The 25,715-nt window shown below is 39.0% G+C and overlaps 2 protein-coding genes across 3 annotated transcripts; one reads left to right on the forward strand and one right to left on the reverse strand.

The window, feature by feature from the left end:
* Positions 1-4,527: 4,527 nt before the first annotated feature.
* LOC137295375 (elongation factor 1-gamma-like) lies at positions 4,528-13,716 on the reverse strand. The gene is made up of 11 exons (XM_067826702.1): positions 13,645-13,716; positions 13,363-13,512; positions 11,302-11,365; positions 10,780-10,922; positions 10,276-10,419; positions 9,564-9,693; positions 8,062-8,177; positions 7,699-7,757; positions 6,870-7,042; positions 5,794-5,918; positions 4,528-4,769 (listed from the first exon to the last, which is right to left on the reverse strand). The coding sequence occupies exons 1-11, from the start codon at positions 13,654-13,656 to the stop codon at positions 4,617-4,619; spliced, it is 1,269 nt and encodes a 422-aa protein (XP_067682803.1). The 5' UTR covers positions 13,657-13,716; the 3' UTR covers positions 4,528-4,616.
* On the forward strand, positions 13,707-25,430 carry LOC137295377 (calcineurin subunit B type 1). Of its 2 annotated transcripts, none has more exons than XM_067826705.1 (6): positions 13,707-13,804; positions 15,022-15,061; positions 16,181-16,357; positions 17,174-17,233; positions 20,919-21,103; positions 22,343-25,430. In XM_067826705.1, exons 1-6 carry the CDS (start codon positions 13,802-13,804, stop codon positions 22,388-22,390), a joined length of 513 nt encoding a protein of 170 aa, XP_067682806.1. In that variant the 5' UTR covers positions 13,707-13,801; the 3' UTR covers positions 22,391-25,430. The 2 variants fall into 2 exon arrangements, with proteins under 2 accessions (XP_067682806.1, XP_067682805.1); XM_067826704.1 differs by having other exon boundaries at positions 13,712-13,804; positions 17,174-17,239.
* The last annotated feature ends 285 nt before the right edge of the window (positions 25,431-25,715 follow it).

A 25,715-nucleotide genomic window follows, 5' to 3' on the forward strand; every position in this document is an offset into this window, starting at 1 on the left:
GTTTAAACATGTACCATTCTCAAAACGCAATTCACATTTCAACCGTAATCTGCCTCTTCTCTGAAACGGTACACTAGGTATTTGCCTTCTGTGTGTATTTGAAAGCATAGGGTTGTCAGGTGTGACGTTTCTCGCAAAACGTGATTGGCCAATGAAGTATCGTAAAATATCAACACGCCGTATTTGTTTGTGTATATTTATCACGTTTCACCATACTGAAATGAAAGCTGTTCCAATCTAATAAGTTGGGATATGATGTATCACTGAGAGGAATCGAGTGTGTGATTGAGTTGTTCAACGTCCCGCTTAGCAATATTCCATCTATATTGCAGCAGGCTGAAAATAATCGACTGACCAACAGCATGAACATCGCTCTAAACAACATGCTGACACGTGTCAACCAAGTCAGCGAGCCTGACCACCCGATGCTGTTAGTCACCTCTGACAAGCATGGATTATTGAAGATCAGTGCTAGCCCAGATCTGGCACGGGGATTTGTTTTGTGTCACGTGTACTTGAACTGTTGTAATGTAACAGCAGACGTTGATAAGTCCTTAACATGGACCCGGTCTGGGGAACCTGGGTTCCTAGCAGTAACATATGCTTGTCATGTTATAGGCCGATTACTGGATCGCGATCGTGTCAGCACATTTAGTCTCGGTGAATTGGTAGATCTACAGCGTGGTCACGTGCTGATGGACCGTGCTCTTAACATTCATAGCTACATTAAAGAAATATGCACGGAGCAATTGAAGGCCATTTGGTCCCGGAATAGCTAGTGCAATTATATTGAAAACAAGTGAAATGCTAAGCTTGGATGTTTGAGATTTTATGGTAGCCATGCCTTTACTAAACACATACTTCCATGTTTGATGGTAGTTTAAAATGAGTGAGTGGGTGAGTTTAGTTTTACACCGCACTCAGCAATATTCCAGCTATATGTCGACAGTCTGTAAATAATCGAGTCTGGACCAGACAATCCAGTGATCAACAGTATGAGTATGGATCTGCGCGATTGGGAACCGATGACGTGTCAACCACGTCAGTGAGCCTGACCACCCGATCCCGTTAGTCGCCTCTTACAAGCACAGTCGCCTTTTATGGCAATCATAGGTTGCTGAAGGCCTATTCTACCCCAGTTTAAAATAAAGTAAACAAGAAACTACTATTTGATGATGAAATGTTTGGGTTACTGTTGTCAGTCTGGTGCAGTTTGGATTGGTACTTTTTAAGGAAACCATTTTTAATTGTGTACGTTCTCTGATGACTTACGCGGAGGTTTTCAAATGCTGTAGCCACATGCATTTATGGCGTGGGTAAATTAGGCTCATTATGTTAATTAAATATCATGCTTATGTATCACGTGTTCATATGGTCGAACCAGCTGCGACTAGTTTACAGCCTGGATACAATTAGAGGCACGCTATTTGCCAGCAGCGTAATAGACCTTGTAGTATTGTAATGTGATCCTGACTTGCCTGACTTTTTCCAGCAGCGAATTTAGTGTTTTAAGAGCAGTGACGTAGATTTGTATGTATGTAATGCGGAGCACATTCTCTGGTTTCAGATTAACCGTTAGAGATCCGTTTCTGACAAAAATCATCCAGTCACGTTCGATCTTATGAATGATCAGGAAAGTCTATCCAGTTTGACGGAGTTCGTCCTTTTCGGACGTTGAAAATAGCGAAAGTCTACGAAAGAACAGAAACCAAGTTTAAAGAGTAATAGTGTCCTGAATATGTCGATGTGGTTTGCAAATGTGATAAAATGATGCATTGACCTTTTGGTCTCGTTTTACATATTTAAACACCACAGCGCAATTTTCTGCAGAATACTATACACCTGGAAATTAATCAAGCAACACCCCAATTTTTTCTATTGGAGCAACTTTGAAGTGTTCTGACAATCAAAATATGCCGGGTTGATATAGTTTGACACTTTTTTATTCAACAGACGATCTCTGACAAACAACTTAAAGGGAAAAAGTATCAAGACTTTGCTTTATTGCAACGAAATCCAAATTCTTAAAACTGTCTTAAATTCATGAAAAAATGGACACAATTTACTATTCATCCACAGACGTTGTTGTCAGGTGTATTAACACAAATGTCACATGGAAAGAAAGAACAGTCATCTGAGAGTCTGCACACCGACTTTCATCAATATCTAGTGTGTCCTCCCTGCGCACGCACCACCGATTCCAGACGCCTCCTCATTCCTTGGATGAGTCTCCGGATCTGATTCTGGGGGATCCTGTTCCACTCCTCATGCAGGGCAGCCGTCAATTCGTTGAGATTATGGACTGGTGGGTCTCTCTGCCTCACACGACGGCCAATAAAGTCCCACAAATGTTCAATGGGGTTGAGGTCAGGGCTCATGGCAGGCCATGGAATTCTGTCAATTGCATTTTGCCGCAAAAAATCATTTACAGCATGCGCCCTGTGAGGTCTAGCATTGTCGTCCATAAATATGGGTCTCGTTGCCAGAGGATGGATCTCAAAATGAGGTACCACAGCCCTGTCAAGAACCTCCTGTTGGTAACGAACACCGTTAAGGTTGCCACGGATGGTAATGATATCCAACTTGCAGTTCATGGAAATGCACCCCCATACCATAACGGAACCTCCCCCAAAGGCCACAGTCTCCTGGATGTTCCGTGGAGCCATTGCTGTGTTCCTCTGCCTCCAGACCCGAGTACGACCGTCCACCATGTGCAGCAAGAACCGGCTCTCATCTGAGAAATGGACCTTCCTCCAAGAGGCAATGTTCCAGTGCAAACGGTCATTACACCAGGCCAGTCGGGCTGCCTTATGGGCTGGAGACAGTCTGGGTCGCTTGATTGGCCTCCTTGCCCGGTATCCTGCAGCTTTCAGACGATTCCGAACAGTCCTGTTCGAGATGGGTCTCCCTGGAAGCCACTCCTGTCTCAACCGAGAGCTCGAGTCGAAGGACCTGCGCCGTACAAGTCTCAGTAAAGCTCTGTCCTCCCGGACTGTGGTCTTCCTGGGTCTTCCTGGTCTAGGCAGGTCTTTAACTTCATTAGTGGCCCGGTATTTTTTCAAAAGTTTTGAAATTATGGAATGATGTCGTCCGATTTGAGTCCCGATTTGTCTTAGAGACATACCAGCATTCCTCATGCCGATTATTTGCCAACGAGTGGCCTCTGATAATTTCCTACGTGCCATGACATTGAAATGAATGAAAAACCGAATGCAATCGACAACCTGCGCTTGTAAACACCCCAGGGAAAAAGTGCATTTTTCGAAAGTTGAGGTTAAAGCAATGCACGTGCGCTGTGCAAGCTTCACGCGCGTCATATCAACCCATGAAAAGCTCATGCTGTATGTCAATACATCAAAATTGAATAATCAATCATCAAAATTACTTCGTTAAACTTTGTTAAGTTTTTATGTGTCTTTGAATTTGGTGTTGCTTAATTAATTTCCATATGTATATATTAACTACGTGGAATCGTTATTAAAGAACCTCTGTTTCAAGCAGATCGGGTCTCGTTACATTAGTGAAACGTCATGGATACCATTAATTGTTTTTAACCCCAGTTCCTTGGCTTTGGCCTCTTGAGCACTACAGGTTTCAGGTAGTTCAGTCGTTCATGACTGTTCGAAAAGATCAAATATCTTCAACCTGCACACCAGCCAAATTCATGTGACCATTATTTTGAACATGGCGTTTTAACATGATCGGTTGTTACAGGTTAGTAATAACGTATGGCCGATATGTATGTTCAACTAATGTATCTTGTATGGTAACACAGTTGCGACCATTGATATGCTGGAACAATAAAAGTCGACTTGTGTAAATAGTTCAAGGAATGTAGGTAGCCCCACGCCTTATATTTCCCCCTATCTTTACTGTACCTCTGGGACAAGGTTAAGGACTCCTAAGCTTTGACAGAAACAAATGGTGATAATGAAATTACTGACAAACACAAACGCTGAAGTCTCCGTTTTCCTTTCAGTGAGGGGTTTTGTGCAAATGGCGATAGAACTGCTTACAGCTGCATTATTACCAACTGAAGCGTAACAAAAAGCCATTCTTGTCCATAACTGACATCACTGGAAACTTACAGTGAGTTTAGTTTTACGCATTCAGCAATATTCCAGCTATATGGTGGCTGTCTGTAAATATTAGAGTCTGCACCAGACAATCAACATCATGAGCATCGTTCTGCGCAATTGGGAACCGATTGTGTCAACCACGCCAGCAAGCCTGACCACCCGATCCCGTTAGTCGCCTCTTACGACAAGCATAGTTGCCTTTTGTGGCAAGCGTGGGTTGCTGAACTTGAAACTTACATGTGCTTGACTATCCCCAAATCCACCACCACTGTCTTGCACATAATCTGCTTCCCCTAATGCATATAATATGCTTCTTCTGAAAAGTGCTCTTTGGCCTGCATTTACCCACTTGGACGTAGATGCAGTTATCAGGTTATTCGATATGGTTGTAGCTGTAATGTTGTGAACATGATTACCTCCACATACATCACCACATAACTCACAAATATTCCCTTGACACCATATTTATTCATTTTCTTTATCACATTTGGATGACAGTAAAAGTGTTCAGCACTTATTTTCCTTTGAATGTTTCAATCACTTGAAGATCTTTCCCTGGTTGAATTCTTTGCCATCGAAGTCTCCTTCCCAGGTGAAGTACTCCTTGACCAGAGTCTTAGTCTTGGGATCATCAGGGTCCAACTTGGTCCACTTGTAGGACTCGTAGTCAACCTGCCAGTCCTCGCTCAACTGAAACATACACATACCTAAAACTGGCTTGCGTGTTTAATGGCACACTCAATGTTCTTACAACATTTACATAAATGGATCTGATATTGTAGCTTCATGGATATGGATTGGACCCTCGTCATTGAATCTTATTTAACCTGCAATCCCTACATATTCATTCAAATTAAAGGTTTAATATTAGTCTGTTATTTCACTGTAATGCCCAGAGTAAATATTTACTTTAACTTAGTTTAATATTCAGGCTGCATCCAGACAATTTGGCGACTGTATTTCATATTTGTGAGACACAGTGAACACAACTTTAGTAAAGGTCAGTGACTGCATCCTCGGGATCTCCAGGGTATACGTTCCGATAAGTCTCCACTGTACCCTGGATGTATCTACGGCTCAGTCCAATAAATTTATTACCTCCCTTGGCTGGCTTTTTATCCAATCACATGTCTATGTTGGGAAGTTAAAAGAACCAATCACAACTCAACTTTCACTTTTTAAATTATCTAACCGATTCAACTTGACAAAACTAACTATTCACAGGTTCTCTGAAAGAAATTTTTTAAATGTTTCGGACCTATACATTTGTTGCGACCGTTACCTTTGTTGACACTGGAAAGCTCCGTTATAACGATGGCCTAGCTGATTGGCTACTGTGAGAATGCGGAGCCAGCTAAGGGATGTAATAAAATTATTGGGCTGACCTGTAGATGCATCCAGGGTATAGTGGAGACTTATCGGAACATATACCCTGGAGATATCGAGGATGCAGTGACTGATGATCAAGTATATACAGTGTTACAGGTCACACACACGTTTACATTTTTTGAGGTTCTTGTAAGTTATTCACCTGATACACAATAAAAGACTTGTTTAAATGTAGAAATAAATACCAATAAAATGGCTGCCATGCCATTGTGGAGGAATGTGTTACCTGCACTTTGTGCAACCTGACAACAAAGACCACATGCACTGGTACAGCCTGGATATGGTGAAATAAATCCCTGGCATCAATCATTCCTCCTATGATTACCTCAAAAGCCAGCTCAGGTCCTCTCCAGAACCAGATGCCAGATATGCTGTTCTTTTTGTCCGTGCCAAAAATGATCTGACTTCCAAATGCATTTTTCCTCATCTTGTCAAGACGCTGGAACATACCTGCAACATAAAAATGACAATCACTTCAATACAAGCAGTTTTACTGACAGGAAATGCACATATGCAGCCTGTGCTCAAAAACATTTGCACACATGAACACAAGCTGTTCTTTTCAAGTCAGTGTGTCATGTGTCATCATCCACCAGTCATGAGTGATTGAGTTTAGTTTTACGCCGCACTCAGCAATATTCCAGCTATATGGTGGCTGTCTGTAAATAATCGAGTCTGGACCAGACAATCCAGTTAACAACATGAGCACTGATCTGTGCAATTGGGAACCAATGACGTTTCAACCAAGTCAGCCAGCCTGACCACCCGATCCCGTTAGTTGCCTCTTACGAGCATAGTCACCTTTTATGGCAAACATGGGTTGCTGTAGGCCTATTCTACCCCATGACCTTCACGCGTCAACTACCAGTCATGCCAGTTATTTATTTTCATATGTCAATTACATGAACCTGGCAGTATTTGACACTTTTCAAAGCTGGGGCCCCTTTCAAGTATGACGATGTTTATTTCAATTTTTTTTCAGCACATGCACTGTAAGATCTGGGGATTTTCTAGGCTTGAATTAGATGTCCATAAGGCTACATGCCAATTTTACTTTCATGTCAGTCTTCGTTAAACATTTACAACCACAATAACAAATAGCATGGTGTGGGTCAAGACACATAAAATACTTGTAATGAATGAATGTGTTTTTTTCTTTCGCATCACAAAAGACAGTGGAATTGGTGGAGTTAACATAAGCTGTGGACCATGTCTGTGTAAGATCATCCAGATTCAGCATCTTTGTCAGCAAACTTAATGGGAAACTGAAACTGAATTCTACTTTCTTATCACAGGAAAGACAATTATTGTTCCAAAATCTGAACTGATCATGGATTGTTCTTTGTTTACTAACTTCCACAGAAAACATCACACACATGACATTTGTGTTAAAATACATACCTGACACAAGATTGCACACCATAAAGGTCATCTTGGAGGACAGATCTTGGGTATATTCACAATACCATATGGAATACTTGTCCTTCTCAAACTTGTCCCAGAAATATGGCAAAGCAACTTTCTCTGTATCCTCATTGGAGTAGGTTCTCTTGAATTCATCAAAGTCAAAGTTCCTGAAACATGAGCAAAGTTGAAAACAGATATAGCATTATGGTTTGATATGGGAAAATACACATTGTATAAATATGGACCTTCTGGGTCATGTAGGATGGTTTAGGATTCCAATCACAAATACTGGTGACGGATACTCGGACAACCAAATATTATATCCTCTTTTAACTCGCAAGACCAACAGTGAAAGAGCAAGTCTCACAGAGGAATGTGGACAGACAAGAATATTTTCTCATAACAAATTGTCAGGACAGCAGGGGTTAAAGTCAGGTCTTACTGCACTCAGTGAAAGAGCCATGAAAGGGCAGGACACGTGAAGAAAGAACTTCATAAACTGAACTCTGAATGAGATTAACCATCACTTAGCAAGTTTAATTTTACACCACAGTACTCAGCAATATGGCCATGGTCTGTAAATAATCGTGTCTGGACCAGACAATCCAGTGACCAACATCATAATCATCGATCTGAGCAACTGGGAACCCATGACATGTCAACCAAGTCAGCCAGTCTGACCACCCGATCCCATTAGTCTCCTCTAACGACAAACATAACCGCCTATTATGGCAAGCTTGAATTGCTGAAGATCTATTCTACTATAGATCTTCATGGGTCCTGACACAGAGAAAGGTTTATCTGAAGCAAAACTGAGTCTCACCCTTTGGGGAACTGTGCAAAGGGATCTTTCTTCTCAGGCCTGGGTGCCTCCTCTGCCAGCTAAGTCAAATGAATATCAAAGTATGGTCAAATTCCATGGCACGGCTTTATAGTTTGGCATTTTCTAAATAAATTCAAACCTTTGATCTTAGCTAAAAATATTTGCCCGCTCCTCCTCGCTTCCCCAATATCAAAGAAAGAGTGTCCTACCTTTCTGAAGAGTAGTATAGAGGTTGGATTGTTCAAAGGATGTGCTTAATATTCACTCAGCTTACAGTAGGAATTTTGAAAAGGCTATTACACAGTAAACCATATCTGTATCATTGTTAATCAAGGTTTACACATTGAAAGGTATTTGACAAACCTCAGCTGGCTTTTCCTCCTTGGGTTTCTGGGCTGGCTTGTTTTCCTTCTTGCTCTCCTTCTTGCTGTCTTTCTTGCCTTCTTTCTGTGATCCATGGAGTTCTGCATACTTCTTGGCTGAAAGCATGATAGTTCGTCAAAGAAAGTAGAAAACAATTTTCTAACACCTTTCAAGAACTGTTTTAGTTCACTGATCAAACAACTAAGCTATTTCTTCAAATCTCATCAAAAACTTTCAAAAATATTCCAGTAAAACCAAGGTGGTTCAGCATAACATACGTCTGGTTTGATTATTGTTTAACAACACACTCAGAAATATTCCAGCTGTAAATAATGTACCAGATAATCCAGTGATCAACAGCATGAACATCGATCTGCGCAACTGAGATGACATAACTGATGTTAACGGAGTCAACAAACTTGACCACCTGATTACATTAATCGCCTTTTACTACAAGCATGGGTTGCTGAAGACCAACTCGAACCCCAATTTTCATGGGTCAACACAATGAAAGAGTTGAAGTAGGTCTGAGATTTCAGCTCTCCAGAAAAAACCAACACGCTAAAGTATGTAATGACGAAGCAACAGTCTTGAAACATGATCCAAGCCTATGTACAAGTTCCCTGGGCTGCACAGAAGAATATGCCTAAAAATTACCATGGAAATACCAAAAGCAGGAGATGCGAGCTACTCGTCATGTTGGATGGTTTAGGATTCCTGTCACAAATACTGGTGAAGGAAACTCGGCCAACCAATTACTATATCCTCTTTAAACTTACAAGATCAACAGTGAAAGAGCAAGTCTCACAGAGGAATAACCACTGATGGCAGCTGATCGGTGACAGTTGATCAATGATGATGATTCAATCTCAACATCACCTTTTTAGGTGACGTAAGGGATCATACATCGGAGTGATGATTATACATTGAACTGGTACTGAGTAAGACACGATGCTTCATCATAATATCAACAGAAAATCATACCCTTGGAGGTGGTGATGATTCTCATTCTCATTACACATTCAAAAGAAAAAACTTAAGGTGAGTTACTGAGCGAGTTGTTTTATGCAGCTTTTAGCGATATTCCAGCAACACAATGCTTGGGGGCATCAGAAATGGGCTTTATACACTGGACCCATGTGTGGAGTGAGTGAGTGAGTTTAGTTTTACGCCGCACTCAGCAATATTCCAGCTATATAGCGGTGGTCTGTAAATAATCGAGTCTGGACCAGACAATCCAGTGATCAACAACATGAGCATCAATCTGCGCAGTTGGGAACTGATGACATGTGTCAACCAATTCAGCAAGCCTGACCACCCGATCCCGTTTGTCGCCTTTTATGGCAAGCATGGGTTGCTGAAGGCTTATTCTACCCCGGGACCTTCACGGGTCGGGACCCATGTGTGGAATCTGACCCAGGCCTTAGGCATGACAAGCAAAAGCTTCAACCACTGGGCTAGCCCACTGCTGATTGATTGGAAGCAATGCTCAATATACATACCATCAAACTGAGCCATCTTGGTGCATAGTGAAAAGTTCTTGATGACAGCCTTGAACTCCTTCTGGTTGATCAGTGTTGTGAACCAACGATTAACATTTGGGAAAGACTTGCGGAAGTCAGGATCCAAAACCTACATAAAATATATAAAAGTACAGAACAGTTAGGCTTGTGGATGTTTCACATTTCATGAGAAGCTAAACCTTCTTAACCCTGATGTAATATAAACATTTATAATGAATAAGATATGAGCTTCTCATGTTGGTTGGATTTCTGTTACAAATACTGGTGATGGAAACTTGGTCAATCAACTTTTATATCATCTTTAAACTCGCAAAATCAACAGTGAAAGAGCAAGTCTCGCAGAGGAACATCACACAGTGTATGAACACCTCTTCCAAACAGTTTCACATGCACTGGAGAACATTGCTGTAGCAAAACAATAACCATGAAAGCAAATAATCATCCACTTATTACCTGCCCAGAGTGTACAGCCAGCACCAACAGTCAAATAGCAATCAACCAACCATCCGACTATGGTGTAGTTAATCAACTTGAAACCATCCATGAATATAGACAACCACACTATCCATATATGTTGCGCATTCAGTTGCACAGTAACCACCAATACATGATGCAGCATCAACCACCTCTCCTGTCCTTGGTGCCCAATCTACCACAATGTAGGTACAGAAGGATTCCACATTGTACTTACGTATTGGTAGAGTTGGATGAGGTTGCAGGCAACGCTGATGTCTGCCTGGGAGATGCGCTCGCTGACGAGGTATGTACGTGTCAGCAGGACATTGTTCAACACATCTAGGGCGGTACGAATCTGCTCCTTAGCTCTCTCTGTGTCCTGGAAACACATCTTTCATTACCAACAAGCAAACATCCACAAAGAGGAAACAATCAAGATACTGAAACGTGGCAACTGACACATCCTTTCATGAATTGCTTCTTCATATTTGAAGTGCTATTCCTTTTCCTGTTTCCTACACAGAAATATCATGCAGTACATTCATCAGAAAAAAGGGTCATAAGGAATTACAATGCCCTAGTTTTGCTTTCAAAGCATAGCAACAACTCTGCTTAAAAGAATAAAAAAATCATAATATTCAATTCTAGTGATCACGAAAAGTAAATAGAATTTCTGAAAGGATATGGTTGGATTCACTGAATACACAAGTGAATCATAATGGCCTTAGTGTCAACTCACCTGTTTGTTGTACTGTATAATGCCGAGACAAGGGAAAACCCAGGTGCACGCTGCAGGGAGGATTTCATTGTCAGCAAAGCAGGTCCACTGCTGCACCTGGGCGGCGGCCTCAGGACTACTCCCCCTCAACTGGGGGTTGCCCACTGAAACATCAGAAATCACTTTTCAAGTCAAAATCGTATGCTAAATCAACTAAAGGTAATGAAATCCTTGAAGAGTGGTAGCTACGAAGATGAGAAATGAATTCACTGAAAAATGTTTTAACAGCCAATTTCAACTGTTGAAGTACTCATTTCTGACTGGAGAAAACAAAGAAAAATACCAGTTTTCACCAGGCTTTTGGAATAAGGGCTGTGTCTAACCCACTTAATAACCAAAGTTTCTTTGAGCATGTATGCCCAGACTTTGAATTCAAAATAATTCGTATATCCACAGAAACAGAAGAAGCAAGGGTGTACACGGTTTTGTACATTTGAGGCCTGTGGTACCCTGGTTACCTAACAGAAAATGTAAGATACTAACCATAGTAAGCAATAGCATTGCTCTCAAACAAGCTTAATCCATCCTTCGACTGGAAAGCAGGGACCTGGAATTTATCAAAACAAATGATTATAATTCTAAGATGTTTCGGAGGAAGATCAAAGGCGCCGACAGTACTTTATCAGATGATAATGTGCACTTTTCGCATTGCTTCACAAAGTGTTGACATCACTTATGGTGATGCCACATTTACTTGAAAACTTGGTTTGCAAATCTTCATGGATGGAGCCGGTGTATATAAATTAACGCAGAGCCAAAATGCCTGTTATCACAAGAAATATCTGTTCTCAAAATTCAACCATAGCAATAATCCTTGCATGCATCCCTTGCTGCCTTTGTACGAGTCATCTAGCCAGCTCATGCCAGCGACGGGGGAAATTAGCGAATCGTTTGAACTGAGATTTCACTGGCTCTTTCTCATGTTAATTTTCAACTTTACAGATTGAATTTGCACTTTCGATATGTTTCTGTAAGCCATACAGAAAGGTATCAGAATCTGCAAAGTTGTGTTTTGCATTGCATGAGACCTTTAACATCGTTATGAAATGCCGGGACTCTTGACTGACATAACACGCTGGGTATGACCATGTCGCTTGAACAGTTGCATTTTTATAGAATAGTTTTGTTTTTTTCCCATCTTTTTCACTGTTCCCCATTATAGCGAGTACAAAGATATGAAAATGCATGTAGTAGAATAAGTGTACATACAAGTGACGTGAATAGAACAAACTGAGTACATCACATACCCCAGTGTAGTGGGTACATACATATAAAAAAGCATACAGTTGATTAAGTGTACATCACATATCAATATCAATATCAGTGGTATGTATTTGTGATCATCAGGGTTTGAATTCATGGACGAGAGGAAACCATTTGGCTAAAAATCTTCCAACATTATTATTTCTTCTGGCAATAAAAGCTTCGTTTTTATAGAATAGTTTATAAAAGATTTCTTGCCTTGACTCTTTCAGGGGGCTACTGTAACGTCACAAGACTACAGCCACAATGTATTGTTAGACTGGCAAGATGATGATTACATGTAGTGACAAGACCCAACAAGTCCTGCTAGTCTCCTAATGTGCCTCCAGGTCTTACACTTGTGTCACAGAAGTACATAAGTGCCTTTGAAGGAGGGAGATTTGTAGCTGATAGAGACTAAACACTCATGCAACTCCCTTATGTCATGCCAACCATAGAATATATTCAATGTAACTGATCAACAGCAGCAGAAAAGGGTTCGATAAACAATTTGGCCATAGTGTTCATTAAAAAAACGTTTTACATACAGTTATTAGTTTGTAAACACTTTTGGAGATTTCATTTCAGTTCTGCCCTGTCCTTGCAACTTAAAATTGAATTACTCTTTCTAACTTTTTGCATTTGGCAGGAAGAACAGTAGGCACTTGATGAAAACAAGTCTGCTTCATGTAAACAAAGTCCTGTTTTACAGCTTGCCTCAATACTGGATATTTGTAATATGTGGGCAAAAGTAAGTTCCTTTAACCTTTTGCCACCAAGACTTATTTTGCAATTATCTGGATAACAAAAAGATGGAAAAAAGTCAAAACTTTAGTACTTTGTATATTCAATGTATTCTGGTACAATATTGTTAGACTGGCAAGAACATGGTAACATGTAATGACAAGAACCTTGAAATCCTGCAAATCTTGTTATGTTCCTCCAGGTCTTACACTTGTGTCACAACAGTACACAAGTGCCTTTGAAGGAGGGAATGACAGCTGCAGTTCTATGGCCATTACAGATAGTGTGACTTACATTTGATTGCCCTATAAACAAAACCTTGAAATTCAATTGAGATTTCCCATCTGGGAAAGTATCTGTTACCTGTGGGGTTTTCTTAAATTCATTTGACTGTCAAATATGCATTAGGTAAAGTTGTTCATTAAGCCCAACCATGGCAATGCAAGGATATTTCTTAAGGTTACCGGTCTAATATTTCCGGGTTCTAGGACAGTAACCAACTGAAGTCGAAACGAGAGGGTACACCGTATTTTATCTCGACATTAATGCTTTTCATACCTTTCCAAGTGGAAACTTGCTTAGAAAGTCGCTGGACTTATTAGTTTCTCCAAGTTTAAACCCGTCTGCAACTTTCACGTCAGCACCACTGTACTGAGCTGCTACAAGAATCTTGTAGGCTCTGAAGTTTCCCTGGTACGTGTATAAAGTCTGGAATAGAAATAATGATGATTGCTGTTACAGCTAATCTTCACAAACATGGAATTACAAAAATTCAAGTGCTGGTTCCGGGGATTGTCAAGATTTCAAAGTGATACAGAACGCAAATGGCAAAAGACTCACGCCGGCCGCCATGTCACCGATTCAAAAGGAAGTGACGTACCGGGGTTTTCCAGATTATGCGCAAAGAGTAATGAAATTGCTTGAGTGCCCGGATGACATTCGGCGACGAAGTAGATATTAGTGACACTATATATTTAGGGGTCTTCGATCTATTAATATGGTACGTATGTGCATATATTTTCAAGATTGAATGTAGCGTTCGAAGAAGTAGTGATTCTATTGTTTTTATTCAATAACATAACAGCTGAGAATTGCGAAATCATACCAAGAGCCGGTCAAATACAGTTTCGGTAACGGATCGTCAATGCAGTTTTCTCTGCTGCTATGGACAGTAGTCGATACCATAAGCATCTGTGGTACCAAGCACTATTTGAGATTATCACCTGGAATAGCACTACAGGGACCATATTAATTTGAGTAGTAATAACTTCCATGTGCTACACTGTACCAATGCGAATGTCCGGCGTAGGTTTTTTCCGACACAAATTAGGCAGGTCCATTGGGGCTCATTTAGCCTCCAGCCTACGACATGTCCAAGTCTGCTCGTGATCGTAACTTCAGTTCCTTGTACAAATTGGCACAGGACGCAATCAACCAACAAAGATCTTTTCTTAATTCGAGACCATAAAAGATTCATTCCCTGATTTGTTTTACATATTCACACTTCTCATACACCGATTAATATTGGTCAGAGGTGTTCATTAACCATTGTTACTGTATGTAGTTTATATTAGTCCAGGGGCTATGTCTCTGTGAGTGCTGAATATACATTTGCAATTATATCTGATCAAAGTGTATTATGTATGACTGACATCAACTATTTTTCCATTGAATTTGACGTGCATTAACTTTAGCTGACTGATGTTTCCATATTGTTTATTTATTTTAACAAATCCTATCATAGCACTAATTAGTTCAGATTACAAATTCTGTTGCTAGATTATTCTGATCATGCACCCCTTTCGTACTTAGCATGAGTTAGGACGAAGGGTAAGTGTGCCTGGTTAAGTACATAATCATTATTCACAGTCATGATAAAGCCATGACATCTCTGGTTTGCCCTTGATTTGAAAAGAAAGTCTGTTCTTGCAGAGAAATAGTTTGAAGTTGAACACGGAAAGAGTTGAAAGAACTCAACCATTACATGTCTAGTATGTCCAGACATTGTTTGTATAATGATTACACCCTTAGTCTTATAACCCACACTTGATTAACAAAATCTCATTCAGTCCTAATACACACATTGCTTTGGATCTAATCTTTTTTCAATCAAGAAAAATTAAAAAGGGTGCTAATGATCCAAAAAGTCTATAATATAATGATAACTGTGCTGTGTGAATATTAGCATGATTTTAGTAATTTTGTCATTCTTTTCAGGGAAATGAAAACAGTTTGCCAATGGAGCTTTGCTCCAACTGTAAGTATCACCATTGAACAATCAGAATTAAAGGTGTTTTTTGACATCTACGATAGGATTAAGTCATGTAGATAGCATGTGTTTAAAGACTTGTAGAGTGTCATCACAGTCTAAGTAAACTTAGTCTCAGTATTATTCATTACACTCTTACACTGAGCCTAACAAACCCAAGTAAGAGGTTGTGTCAAGTAACCTTTGTGGTTGACCAGTCACCACACAGCTTACCAAATTGTGAAATTGGTACATACCTTTTGAACTTTAACCTCAATAAGGTTTGTACCCAAACGAATATGAATGCTGTTTTCTGTGCGATTGCCTCTGAGTGATGCACAATGAGCACATCAGTAAGTAAACAGCGTTTTTGGCGATATTGAAGGATGTCAGCTTAAGGAAATATTAGCTAATGGTAACCATGTCATCAGAAAACCCAGAGTGTATATACTGCATGTCAAATATCTGTGTTTTATGTGGATTTTCCTTTGCTTAGCGATAATGTCAGTGACCGGGGAATTTTGTAAATCGGAGCTGCTAAACCCTAAATAGTAGCCATTGTCTAATTAATTAAATCTGTTTGGCAGTCTCATGTTTGATTGGGTGGTCATTTGTCGCCCAAAGGTTACCTGACGCGACTTCCAACAAGGGTTTGTCAGGGTGTAACGAATAACACTGAGACCAAGTGTCATCATCACCTGATTATGTGGATATGATTTGGTATGGGACTCAACTATTTGTTATGTTTACAAGCACTGGTCCTATAACTGAAATATGCATGACTTCAATGAACAACAGTTTCTTTACTTTTCCCAATCTTTTATAAGCTGATAATGCTTCACATGGCACCAAATATTTTCATCTAAGATCTTGACATTTTTCATACACAGTGCTAAGATGCATGATTAAATTGTTTTAATTGTTAATTTGAACAGACAAGGTTTCTCTCAGGGTTATTTTGGTTGTTGTAATTACTAATTGATATTTTAATTCTGAATCTCTGTTGCATACTAAACTAGACCCGGTGTCCACGATATCAGAGTGCTTTGTGCTGAATGTGATATTGGTAAGGATTTACCTTAATTTACGTAATATTACCTTTGGTGTGGTTCTGTCATTTCTTTACAGTTGACCTGGATGAAATCAAGAGGCTTGGAAAACGCTTCCGCAAACTCGACTTGGACAATTCCGGATCTTTGAGCGTGGAGGAGTTCATGTCCCTACCAGAGTTGCAGCAAAACCCGCTGGTGCAGAGGGTTATAGACATATTTGACACTGATGGAAATGGGGAGGTAGATTTTAAAGGTAAAGTGTTTTTGACAGACAAACTGTAGACTGGTCATTCAGCCTTCAACTATGAGTTGGCATCTGAGTTTGGGTAGGTCCTTTGGTTGTGTGTTAAAGGAAGTGTGTATTCTCGTGTCTGATTTAGCAAGGATTGTTGCTCATTCTTTCAGGCACTGGTTTTCCTTGTCCAGACTTTACAAGGCATTTTGAATAGCTAGACAGCCCATATGAAAAACATTTATCAACTCACCCACTCACTTAGGTGTTTCACATGTTCCACATGTTTTACCAGTGAAAAAACCCATGGGTTAAAATGGGTCTTCAGCAACCCATGCATATCGTAAAAGACGACTTATGGGATCGGATGGTCAGGTTTGCTGATTTGGTTGCCGCACGTCATTGTATCCCACCTGTGTAGATAAGTGCTCATGTGTTTGATCACTGGATTGTCTGGCCCAGGATTGATTATTTACAGACTGCCACCATGTAGCTGGATTGTTAGTGAAAGTGGCGTGTGATAAACAGAGAAATACTAGTACTGAAAGTACAGGTCCAGGCTTAGAAAAATCTAACGTTATATTCTGATTATCAGTGATTATCGATGAGATAGTGACCTTCCATGTTTGTATTGTAAGTGTCCTTAATTGGCTTTGGATAAATCAACTCTTAATCCAATCATATGCCTTGATACAGTCTTGGAAAAAGTGCTGGAAATAATTTGCATATATTTCTGATTTGTTGCAGTACAATTAAGTTCTTATAGACAAAATTTTAAGTCAATTGCTGTCAGATTATTTTACAGAAATCAATACGTCCTTTTTGTTTCTTTTTCAGAATTCATCGAAGGTATTTCACAGTTCAGTGTTCGTGGCGACAAGGAGTCCAAGTTAAGATGTATGTGTAAGCATTTTACCTAGATGTTCAAGACGACATCATCATGATCACCCCCACCTACTCCCACTAAGCAGTTAACACCTCTTTCCTCATCTGCTACGGCAGATCAGTGACGTACTCTCTGTGGCTAATCTCATCAGGCAGCGAGGCTACTGCCCCAGGGCTGTATCTAGGATTCCCCCTTTGACCCCCTAACATACATGATACAAGATGGCCTTTCACTGCATCTAGCAGTCCTTCGTAGGTGAAGGAGGACTGGGTCAACTTTAGTGACATTTTCTATTCTCTACTATAGAGTATTTTTTTACATATATATTTGATGTTAGTGTTTTCATGGAGGGATTTGTTCTCAACATGGTTCTTTACAAGCGTGTAAGGTTTTCAGGGATTTATTCTCAGCATGGTTCTTGACAAGTGTGTAAGGTTTTCAGGGATTATGTTTCATATTCATAATGACTTATGATGCTTGTTATTGTTTCTCTATGATTTTCTTTATGATGATATGTATTGTAACCATTAATGGAAAAGTACATGAGCTCTGATAGATTTGCCAGCTGTTTACAATAACTGCATTTTCGATAATCTCCATGGTGTATGTTACGATAAGTGTCCACCATTCCCTGGCTGCATCTACAGCTAGATGATTTTATTACCTCCCTTCACTGGCTTTTTATCCAGTCAGGTTTCTACGCTGGGACGTTGAGCATACCAATCACAAGTCACTTTTGCTTTTCAAATTAACCAACTGATTAAACATGGAAATACAACTGATGCAGAGGTACTCTGAAAGAGGTTGAAGGAGTTCTTACATATATGATTTTAAGGTATCAGACCTGTCAGTTTGTCTGTATGATATGCCCCTAAATCTGAGTCGCACTCTGAACAAATTTTTGTGGCTGCAACTATCTTCATTGCTTGGTTGTAACAGACACATAACTGATTGGCTGCTGTGAGAATGCAGAGACAGCAAAGGAAGGTAATAGAATCATTGGTCCGAGCCATAGATGCATCCAGGGTATAGGAGAGACTTGCCCTTGAGATTATTGAGGATGCAATAACTGTAGTTGTTATGGAGTCGTTAATGGTGAAATGTATGGGAAATGCATGTTACAAGGATCAAGATGAAAGGTAACAATGTAACAATCCTGTCATTCCCCCATAAAACATAGATGCAACAGTGATATGCGGCCAGTGTGTCCTGTATCTTGTCCCTTGAATCCCAAACTGAATCCTAGATACAGCTCTGACAAAAAGGTGTGCGAAGTGAAATCTGAAGGGTATGGTATTTGTTCTTTAGAATTGTGATTAAATGAGTTAATGCATCTATAGGATCAGGTAAGAGTTTTAATTAAAGTTCAAAATTTGCATGTTTGTGCATACATTTTGACCCATCTTTTTACTCTGAAATTTCAAGATTACTGTTTCCAATGCATACAGTGTTATGTAAACTTTGTGACACTCCTTCACTGGACTGCACCCTTGTCTCTAGCTTTTGTGCACGCATCTTGCACTCGGAGCCACAACCCACCTTTTGTATTGAACTGATGATGTTGAACAGTCACTGGCCAGAGCATGGTCAAACATGAGGCATATATGTATAGTCATGTTATAACTATGTAAAGATCCTTTGAGAAGAATTGCTGAAAGTTTGGTTCACTTGCCTTGTGATGGGCCCTTTAAAACAATGTCATTTAACCAGCTGGTGGAGACTTAAATGCTTATGCAGTGAAGGAAGGTATCCTTTGTGTGTGAGCACAGGCACAAAGGAAATAGGAATTCTTTTTTTTGTTTAGCTCAGATATTTTTTTTTTATTTTCATGTTGGTGTTTCTCAAGGTAGTTTTTCTTTGGTGATTAATTTTTGTCAGTTAATTATTTTTATTGGGTGTTACTATTGTTACTGAATTGTTTTCTTGGGTATTATGTTTATGTTAACTTGCTTTCTCATTACTGTTTCTATTTTTTTTTGAGGGATGATCTTTTGGAACTTCTAAAATGTAACTGTTTTTACAAGGATTTTTTATTACACTTTGTCTAATAATCTTGGATTTCTGAACAGTCAGGTACCACTAATCTTAATGACTTATATTCATGGCATCGAGAAATCTGTTATAATTTGAGGTAATTGATTCCACAGGGAATGTTTGTACTGAACAGAAACTTAAAGAACAGTCTTAGACAAATCCATTAGTGTATTCAGGGACTAATTACATGTATCATCATATGATGACATTTGAAAGTTGAATTTTGGTTTATCATTGATTATTTTGTAGTGTGTACAGGCATGGTTTTAAAGAATAGTTTTCATTTTGTTGGTCATTTTGCTATGACCTAGTTTGGCCCAACCAGACCCAAAAAATTTTTGTGCCTTGTCTTGAAGTGAGCTACAGGACCTATGCCTTCATCTTTTTTCTATTTCAACTGCAATATGTATCACTATCTTTTCACTGTAGTTTTGGGACAGGAGAACAATTGTGTGATAGAGATATGTAATTTGTAATGTTTTTACTGACAACATCTATTCGTATGTTCATAGGATTGTTCTGTCATCTCTGATTTCTAAGACTCGTGGTCTCTTTTGACTTAACAGTTTTCATACTCAATCTAATAATCTAATAGCAACCCGACTTCTTGTTTTATTCTTAGGTCTTAAAGTATTGGTATATTTAAATATATACATACATTGATAATTTTGAAAGGGATAATTGATCTTGCATGAACAACTTGCATAAAGATGACTGAGATTTCAATTAAAAGAGTAACTGTTTAATATGATTAGACTGCAACTGTGAGTGATTTAGAAGTCTTTTCTTCATGTCATTTATTTCCAGCACACAAAGTATTTTCACACAATATTTATTTTGTAGGGCACCTATATTACTGCAAGTGAACTTATGTATTTTTCACTCTTTGTAAATCCCAGATTTACTCTCCTTATTTGCCATAATTCTGTTAGCCTTTTTATGATAATGAGTTCTCCCCTCCTAGATAGATATGTGTAGTACTGCATACAACGTCAAGTAACTATAACTGGCACTATCGCAGAAATGCCACACTTGTCAGAATGGGTAAGACTCTTATCAAGTAACTAAGAGCTACATGTATAATTTGTTATATATGAATTAGTCGGTTCTTGAATGTCACTAAATAGTTATGAATGTACAACCTGTCATACATGCTTTATTCAGTGATAAAGATAGTGCCAGTTACAGTGAAGAAATATTGGCTTTGTCACAGTGGTCAGCCCTGATATCCTGTTTATAAAGGAAATATCACTTAGTACGGGAGGTGCACTGTGAGTAGTCTTGCAATAAATAGTTATGTGACTTATATTACATGTTTTGGCAATATTCTGTTTTGAGCCTTTGGTAAATGATTCATAAATGTCCAGACATAAGGACTAATCTGAAATATAGATGACCGTGTTTGACCACTGTTACAAAATCAGTAATTTCTTTCAAACAGTATATTCACTCACTTTTCAAATTTTGGCAAATCCGAACTGATACTGATATGTGGTCGAGGCCCCTGTTTCATAAAGTGATCTTAGCTCTATGATTATTGTAAACCTATCTTAAAGTATAGGCGTTATGATCACCATAGTGCTAAGGTCTCATTATGGAATGGAGCCCTTAACTATATAAAAGTGTATTAATTCTGTTTTTTGTTTTAAACTCCAATTTCAGTTGCATTCAAGATATACGACATGGACAAAGATGGGTACATCTCGAATGGAGAGTTGTTCCAAGTCCTTAAGATGATGGTGGGCAACAACTTGAAGGATACACAGCTCCAGCAGATAGTGGACAAGACGATTATCCATGCAGACACTGATGGCGATGGCAAAATCTCATTTGAAGAATTCTGTGCTGTAAGTGGAGTCTTTTACTTGCCACAAGAAAAGAAAAACAACTAGAGATATACATTATAAGTTGTTCACTGGTCGCGAGGGGGGCCATGGGCTCATGTACCCTCGAGGTGTGTTTATGTTCCCCGAGCTGTTTATAAACACCTGAGTTTTAATTTTGAACTGCTTGAAGCACTTCTGTTGAATGCGAGGCGAATCGCCATTTTGCAGACGACACAAGGTAAACAGATTTAGTGTTATCTCCATTCCATTGATTTTCAATCGCAGAACATCGGTAATTTCTGCGCTTGATGCGTGATTCAATGTCATTCGAGGCAAAGAAGTACTACCATGAAGCACCAGAAGAGTTCAAAATTCCCTTTGGTGTACTTTGAAAATAATACATCGCCTGTAAGCAGGGTACATTGAAAATAATAGAATAGCGCTTAGCCAATTGGAAAACGACATTCATGTGTGAGGTAAGGTAAATACTCTTGAACATTGGCCTGTTTATATATGAGGTGAAAAGCTGGGATCAGATAAACAGAGTGGGTGATTGACAGCGCTGAGTGCCTGTCTTGAACAAGGCTGTAGAACTCTGTTGCTTATGTGTAAGGTGACAAGATTGGATCAGATGGATAAATCAGATCACTGTGTTGATTTTCCCATCACTAACAAGTGTGCAGAGCTCTATGGCTTATGTAAGAGGGGACAAGAATGGATAAGATGGATAGAACAGGTCACCATGTTGATTGCCCATCACTAACAAGTGTGCAGAACTCCATGGCTTATGTAAGAAGTGACAGGTATAGGTCAGATGGATAGATTAGGTCACTGTGTTCATTGCTCGTCATGAGTAGTTGGGTGACCATGTTACTACTGAAAGTTTGACATTTCCAATGCATACAGTTTTAAGTCAACAACATTGAAATTTGAATAATAAGACTAGGGTCCTAAGTAATGGTATAAAAACAAGCACAACGCCCTGTGTACTTCAATGAAGGGATTAGTTGAAATTAATTTAATGAAATTAACAAATGAAGTTTTTCTGCTAATCTGCAGTGTATGTATGAGACAACATATAGAATAGAAAACTGGAATGATATTCAGTACCTGTTCCCTTCCACTCATCAAAACTCAGTTACTAGCATTTCAGTGTGTCATTGTGTCATCAGTTTTCATTTTTAACTTCAGATTGAACTTTCTTGTGCAGTCACATTTCCACTTTACACTCAAGTATATTTTGTCTCTTTCTCTTTCCAGGTTGTAGGAACTATGGATGTTCATAAGAAAATGGTGGTTGACGTATAGAAGAAATCCTCACATCACTACAAAAAGACTTTACTTTACTTTTTTAAATGATGATCTTTTTCCATGACAGCTTGCTGGTGTTCACCCTACAGGTGTTATGGTACTTTGATGTTTAGCTGTGTACCACATGGAAGTGCTTCTCGCCAATGGAGCTGATGCTGCACAACAACCAACTACCCATTCATGGAGGGCAGAATTTCCCTTGTGCCTGCGTCTCTCAGTGTCGAAAATATTCAAACCAATCATAGGAATTTTGTGCTCTTTAGAAACTCTTAGCATTGAAAGCATGACTTCAGCTGGAGGTTTGTTTAATGATTCAGTATAGGAACTTGTTTAGTTACCCAAGTGGTCTTCGACTGACAGAATCAATTGTGTTTGTACCATTTCAGTGAAAGGTACCTGTAACTCAGGGTTGTGTGCATTGTGTGGTATTTAGTGTAATCTTGTTTCTCAGTGGTTGTGAGATTAGACCGACATCTAGGACATCTAGACCAATGTCTAGTCTGGGACTACATTCAGCTCATTCACACATCCTGAAAGTCTTGCATGAAAGATCATTATTTCAAATGTTTATCCCATTTTTAGTTGGATATTATAACAAATCTTCTAGTTTGAAGTCTTGCTTCCAACCTATCTACCCTTCTCTTGTACCAGTGCAGAGAAGGTTGGTATTCTTAGGTTCCAGATGTGTTATTGATAAAAACACTTATCATATGCTAAGTAGGTGGGTGTGTTTGTCATCATAAAAATGTGCAGCTAGACTGACCAGTGATCTCAGCTACTTTCAAGGGTACATCAAGGTAGAAGGACAGAATCATGTCTTGCATAACTTTCACAAAAAAAGATGGAAAAGAGTTGTTCTTGTTGCATAATCCAGCACAGTAATGGGAATGCTTTATGTGTTGTTGATATTGTTTGTTGACCCAAAGTAGTGTTCTTTTGTTGATTGTGTTGGTGGGTAGTTTTTACACATCCTTGCTCTAAAAATGTTTATTTCATTTTTGATAGTTTTTTTTTTAACTTCAGTCACTTATGGGATGATGAAACATGTAATAGCTCTATGATGTTCACTTTAGACCGTACACCATTCACATGTATATTTGTGATGTCGCTGGTTTAAACTTTTGGTTGTTATTCATTTGGCGGATTGGTTTCTAACTATTGGAAAGTACTTTCATTATTGCTGTGTACAGGAGTTAGCTCCCCTTCGCATTCATTTGGGATGCTCTGCAGAGTTAATGAATCCAGTAAATAATATTTCTGAGATTGAAATAGAATGATTTAATAATTTAAGGTCAACATTCAGTGTTGAGATACCAAAGACTCTTTGAAAGTTTTCTTTCACGGATGTGATGTTAACCATCTAGTCTTACAGAAAACACAGAACCTCGATCAAATTTTGCCTATAGTGGATATATATCTTATTATGAACAAATAAGTATATATGCACTTTAAACCAAGCATAAAATTTTAACATTGCATAATAATGTTTTTCAATTGTCGTCAACTAACATTTATGATGGACCTCTTTTGTAATGTTACATTTACATAAGAATGTGTTTGTAAATCCAAGGAAGTAGAAAAGGATTATTATGCGCTTTGAAATCTCTGCTGACAGAAATTGGTATGAATCTGTGCCCAAATCAATAGTTGTTACTCCTTGCAAATGGGCTGTAAGAAGCCAAACTTCCAGGACTGACAGAAAGTATTAGACTTGGACTGAAAGCTGAAGTCATGGACTGACATTGTTGACTTGCGGTTACGAAATAGTGCTATTTGAAGATGTTTCCCTCCTTTATTTACACGAGAGATCCAGTGCACTGTCTCCACATCTCAGCATCTGCCCATCACTGTATGACTAGTGTCACTCACTCTTCACTCATCATACATCACATGTGGACAGAGTCCTATGCCAAACCCAGGGGTGTTCATGTCTTTTGTAACCCGTTCTGACTGATCATATGAAACAACTGAGGGGCCTGAAGCTACTTATCAGTGTGTAAATCACTGCCTCTCCATTGCATGTTGTTAAACCACCACCAGATCTGCTGACGACCCATTGTTAACTGCCTTGCCTCTCAAAGTTGGTCAAACCCTGACAGGTGAACATAGGTTATCCATACCTGTGGAACTCTGACAGAGCACAAGCACAGGCTCATCGGTGAAGGTCAAATAAGAATATTCAAACCCTGGGGTGAAGGTTGATTTGAATACAGACCAACTTCAGTTAACGCCATTGCACACATTTCTCAGGTTGTTAATTAAACATAATGTCTCAAGATACAAAATTTAAAATGAAGGGTTTGGTTACGCAAGCTGTTACAACACTAATAATTACTTACTAACTTATGACATAATGATGTTGGTTTGTTTGCAGTAAACAATGATAACATTCCTGTATTTTGATATTTGATAAAGTTCTTCCAGTACTACAAATATGATTTTGGACAAAGCTGATTATAGTCGGAGAGCCTCTGTGATTCTAGGAGACGTAGGGTTTAAAAGTTATCTCATTGCTGCACTCTGTGTGGTGTCAAGCATTTAGTCAATCTTGTAACCCTGGTGTTTTTTGCCAATCCCTTCAAGGACCTATTTTAATTTATAGTCCAAATTTATCCACCATTTTTTGTTAGTTAAATTTTTACCTTCAGTGTCAGATCTTATCGTTTTCCCCCGTACATGTGATACCTGTTTTTTCCTTTTGTGTCGTTTTGTGTGGAATGAATCATTTGCATGTAATTTGGTGTGTAAATTAAATTAATTATAATTATACCATCATCAGCTTGTGTATATTGAATCCCTGTATATTTTTGCAATAATTTGAATATGGTCTATCACCTGACCGTTTTTTATTATTGTAAGATGTTCCAACTTTTTTCTGTAAATTTGTACCATTTATATGTTGTGAAATGTCAAATCACCTTCAGGTGTTTTTATCCTTCCTGTTAACACCCTCACATTGAGCTTATCTAACCTTGTTCATTTTATCTTTTCACACAATTGCTAAGATTTCTCTTAAATAAATTTTGCAAATATCCAACCTGTTTTGGTTGCTTTTTTATAAATACTCTCCAAAGCCACACTGGCAGTGCTAGCACCGGTATTCCTTATTTGGGCAGTTTTGCACAGACCAGACAATCCAGTGATCAACAACATGAGCATCTATCTACGCAATTGGGAACCAATGACGTGTCAACCAAGTTAGTGAACCTGACAACCCAATCCTGTTAGTTGCCTCTTATGACCAGCATAGTCGCCTTTCATAGCATGCATGGGTTGCTGAAGGCCTGTTCTACCCAAAAACCTTCACGGGTCAGAATAATGG

The sequence above is a fragment of the Haliotis asinina genome, chromosome 8 (assembly GCF_037392515.1).
Source record: "Haliotis asinina isolate JCU_RB_2024 chromosome 8, JCU_Hal_asi_v2, whole genome shotgun sequence".
In the NCBI taxonomy this organism is placed as follows: Eukaryota; Metazoa; Mollusca; class Gastropoda; order Lepetellida; family Haliotidae; genus Haliotis; species Haliotis asinina.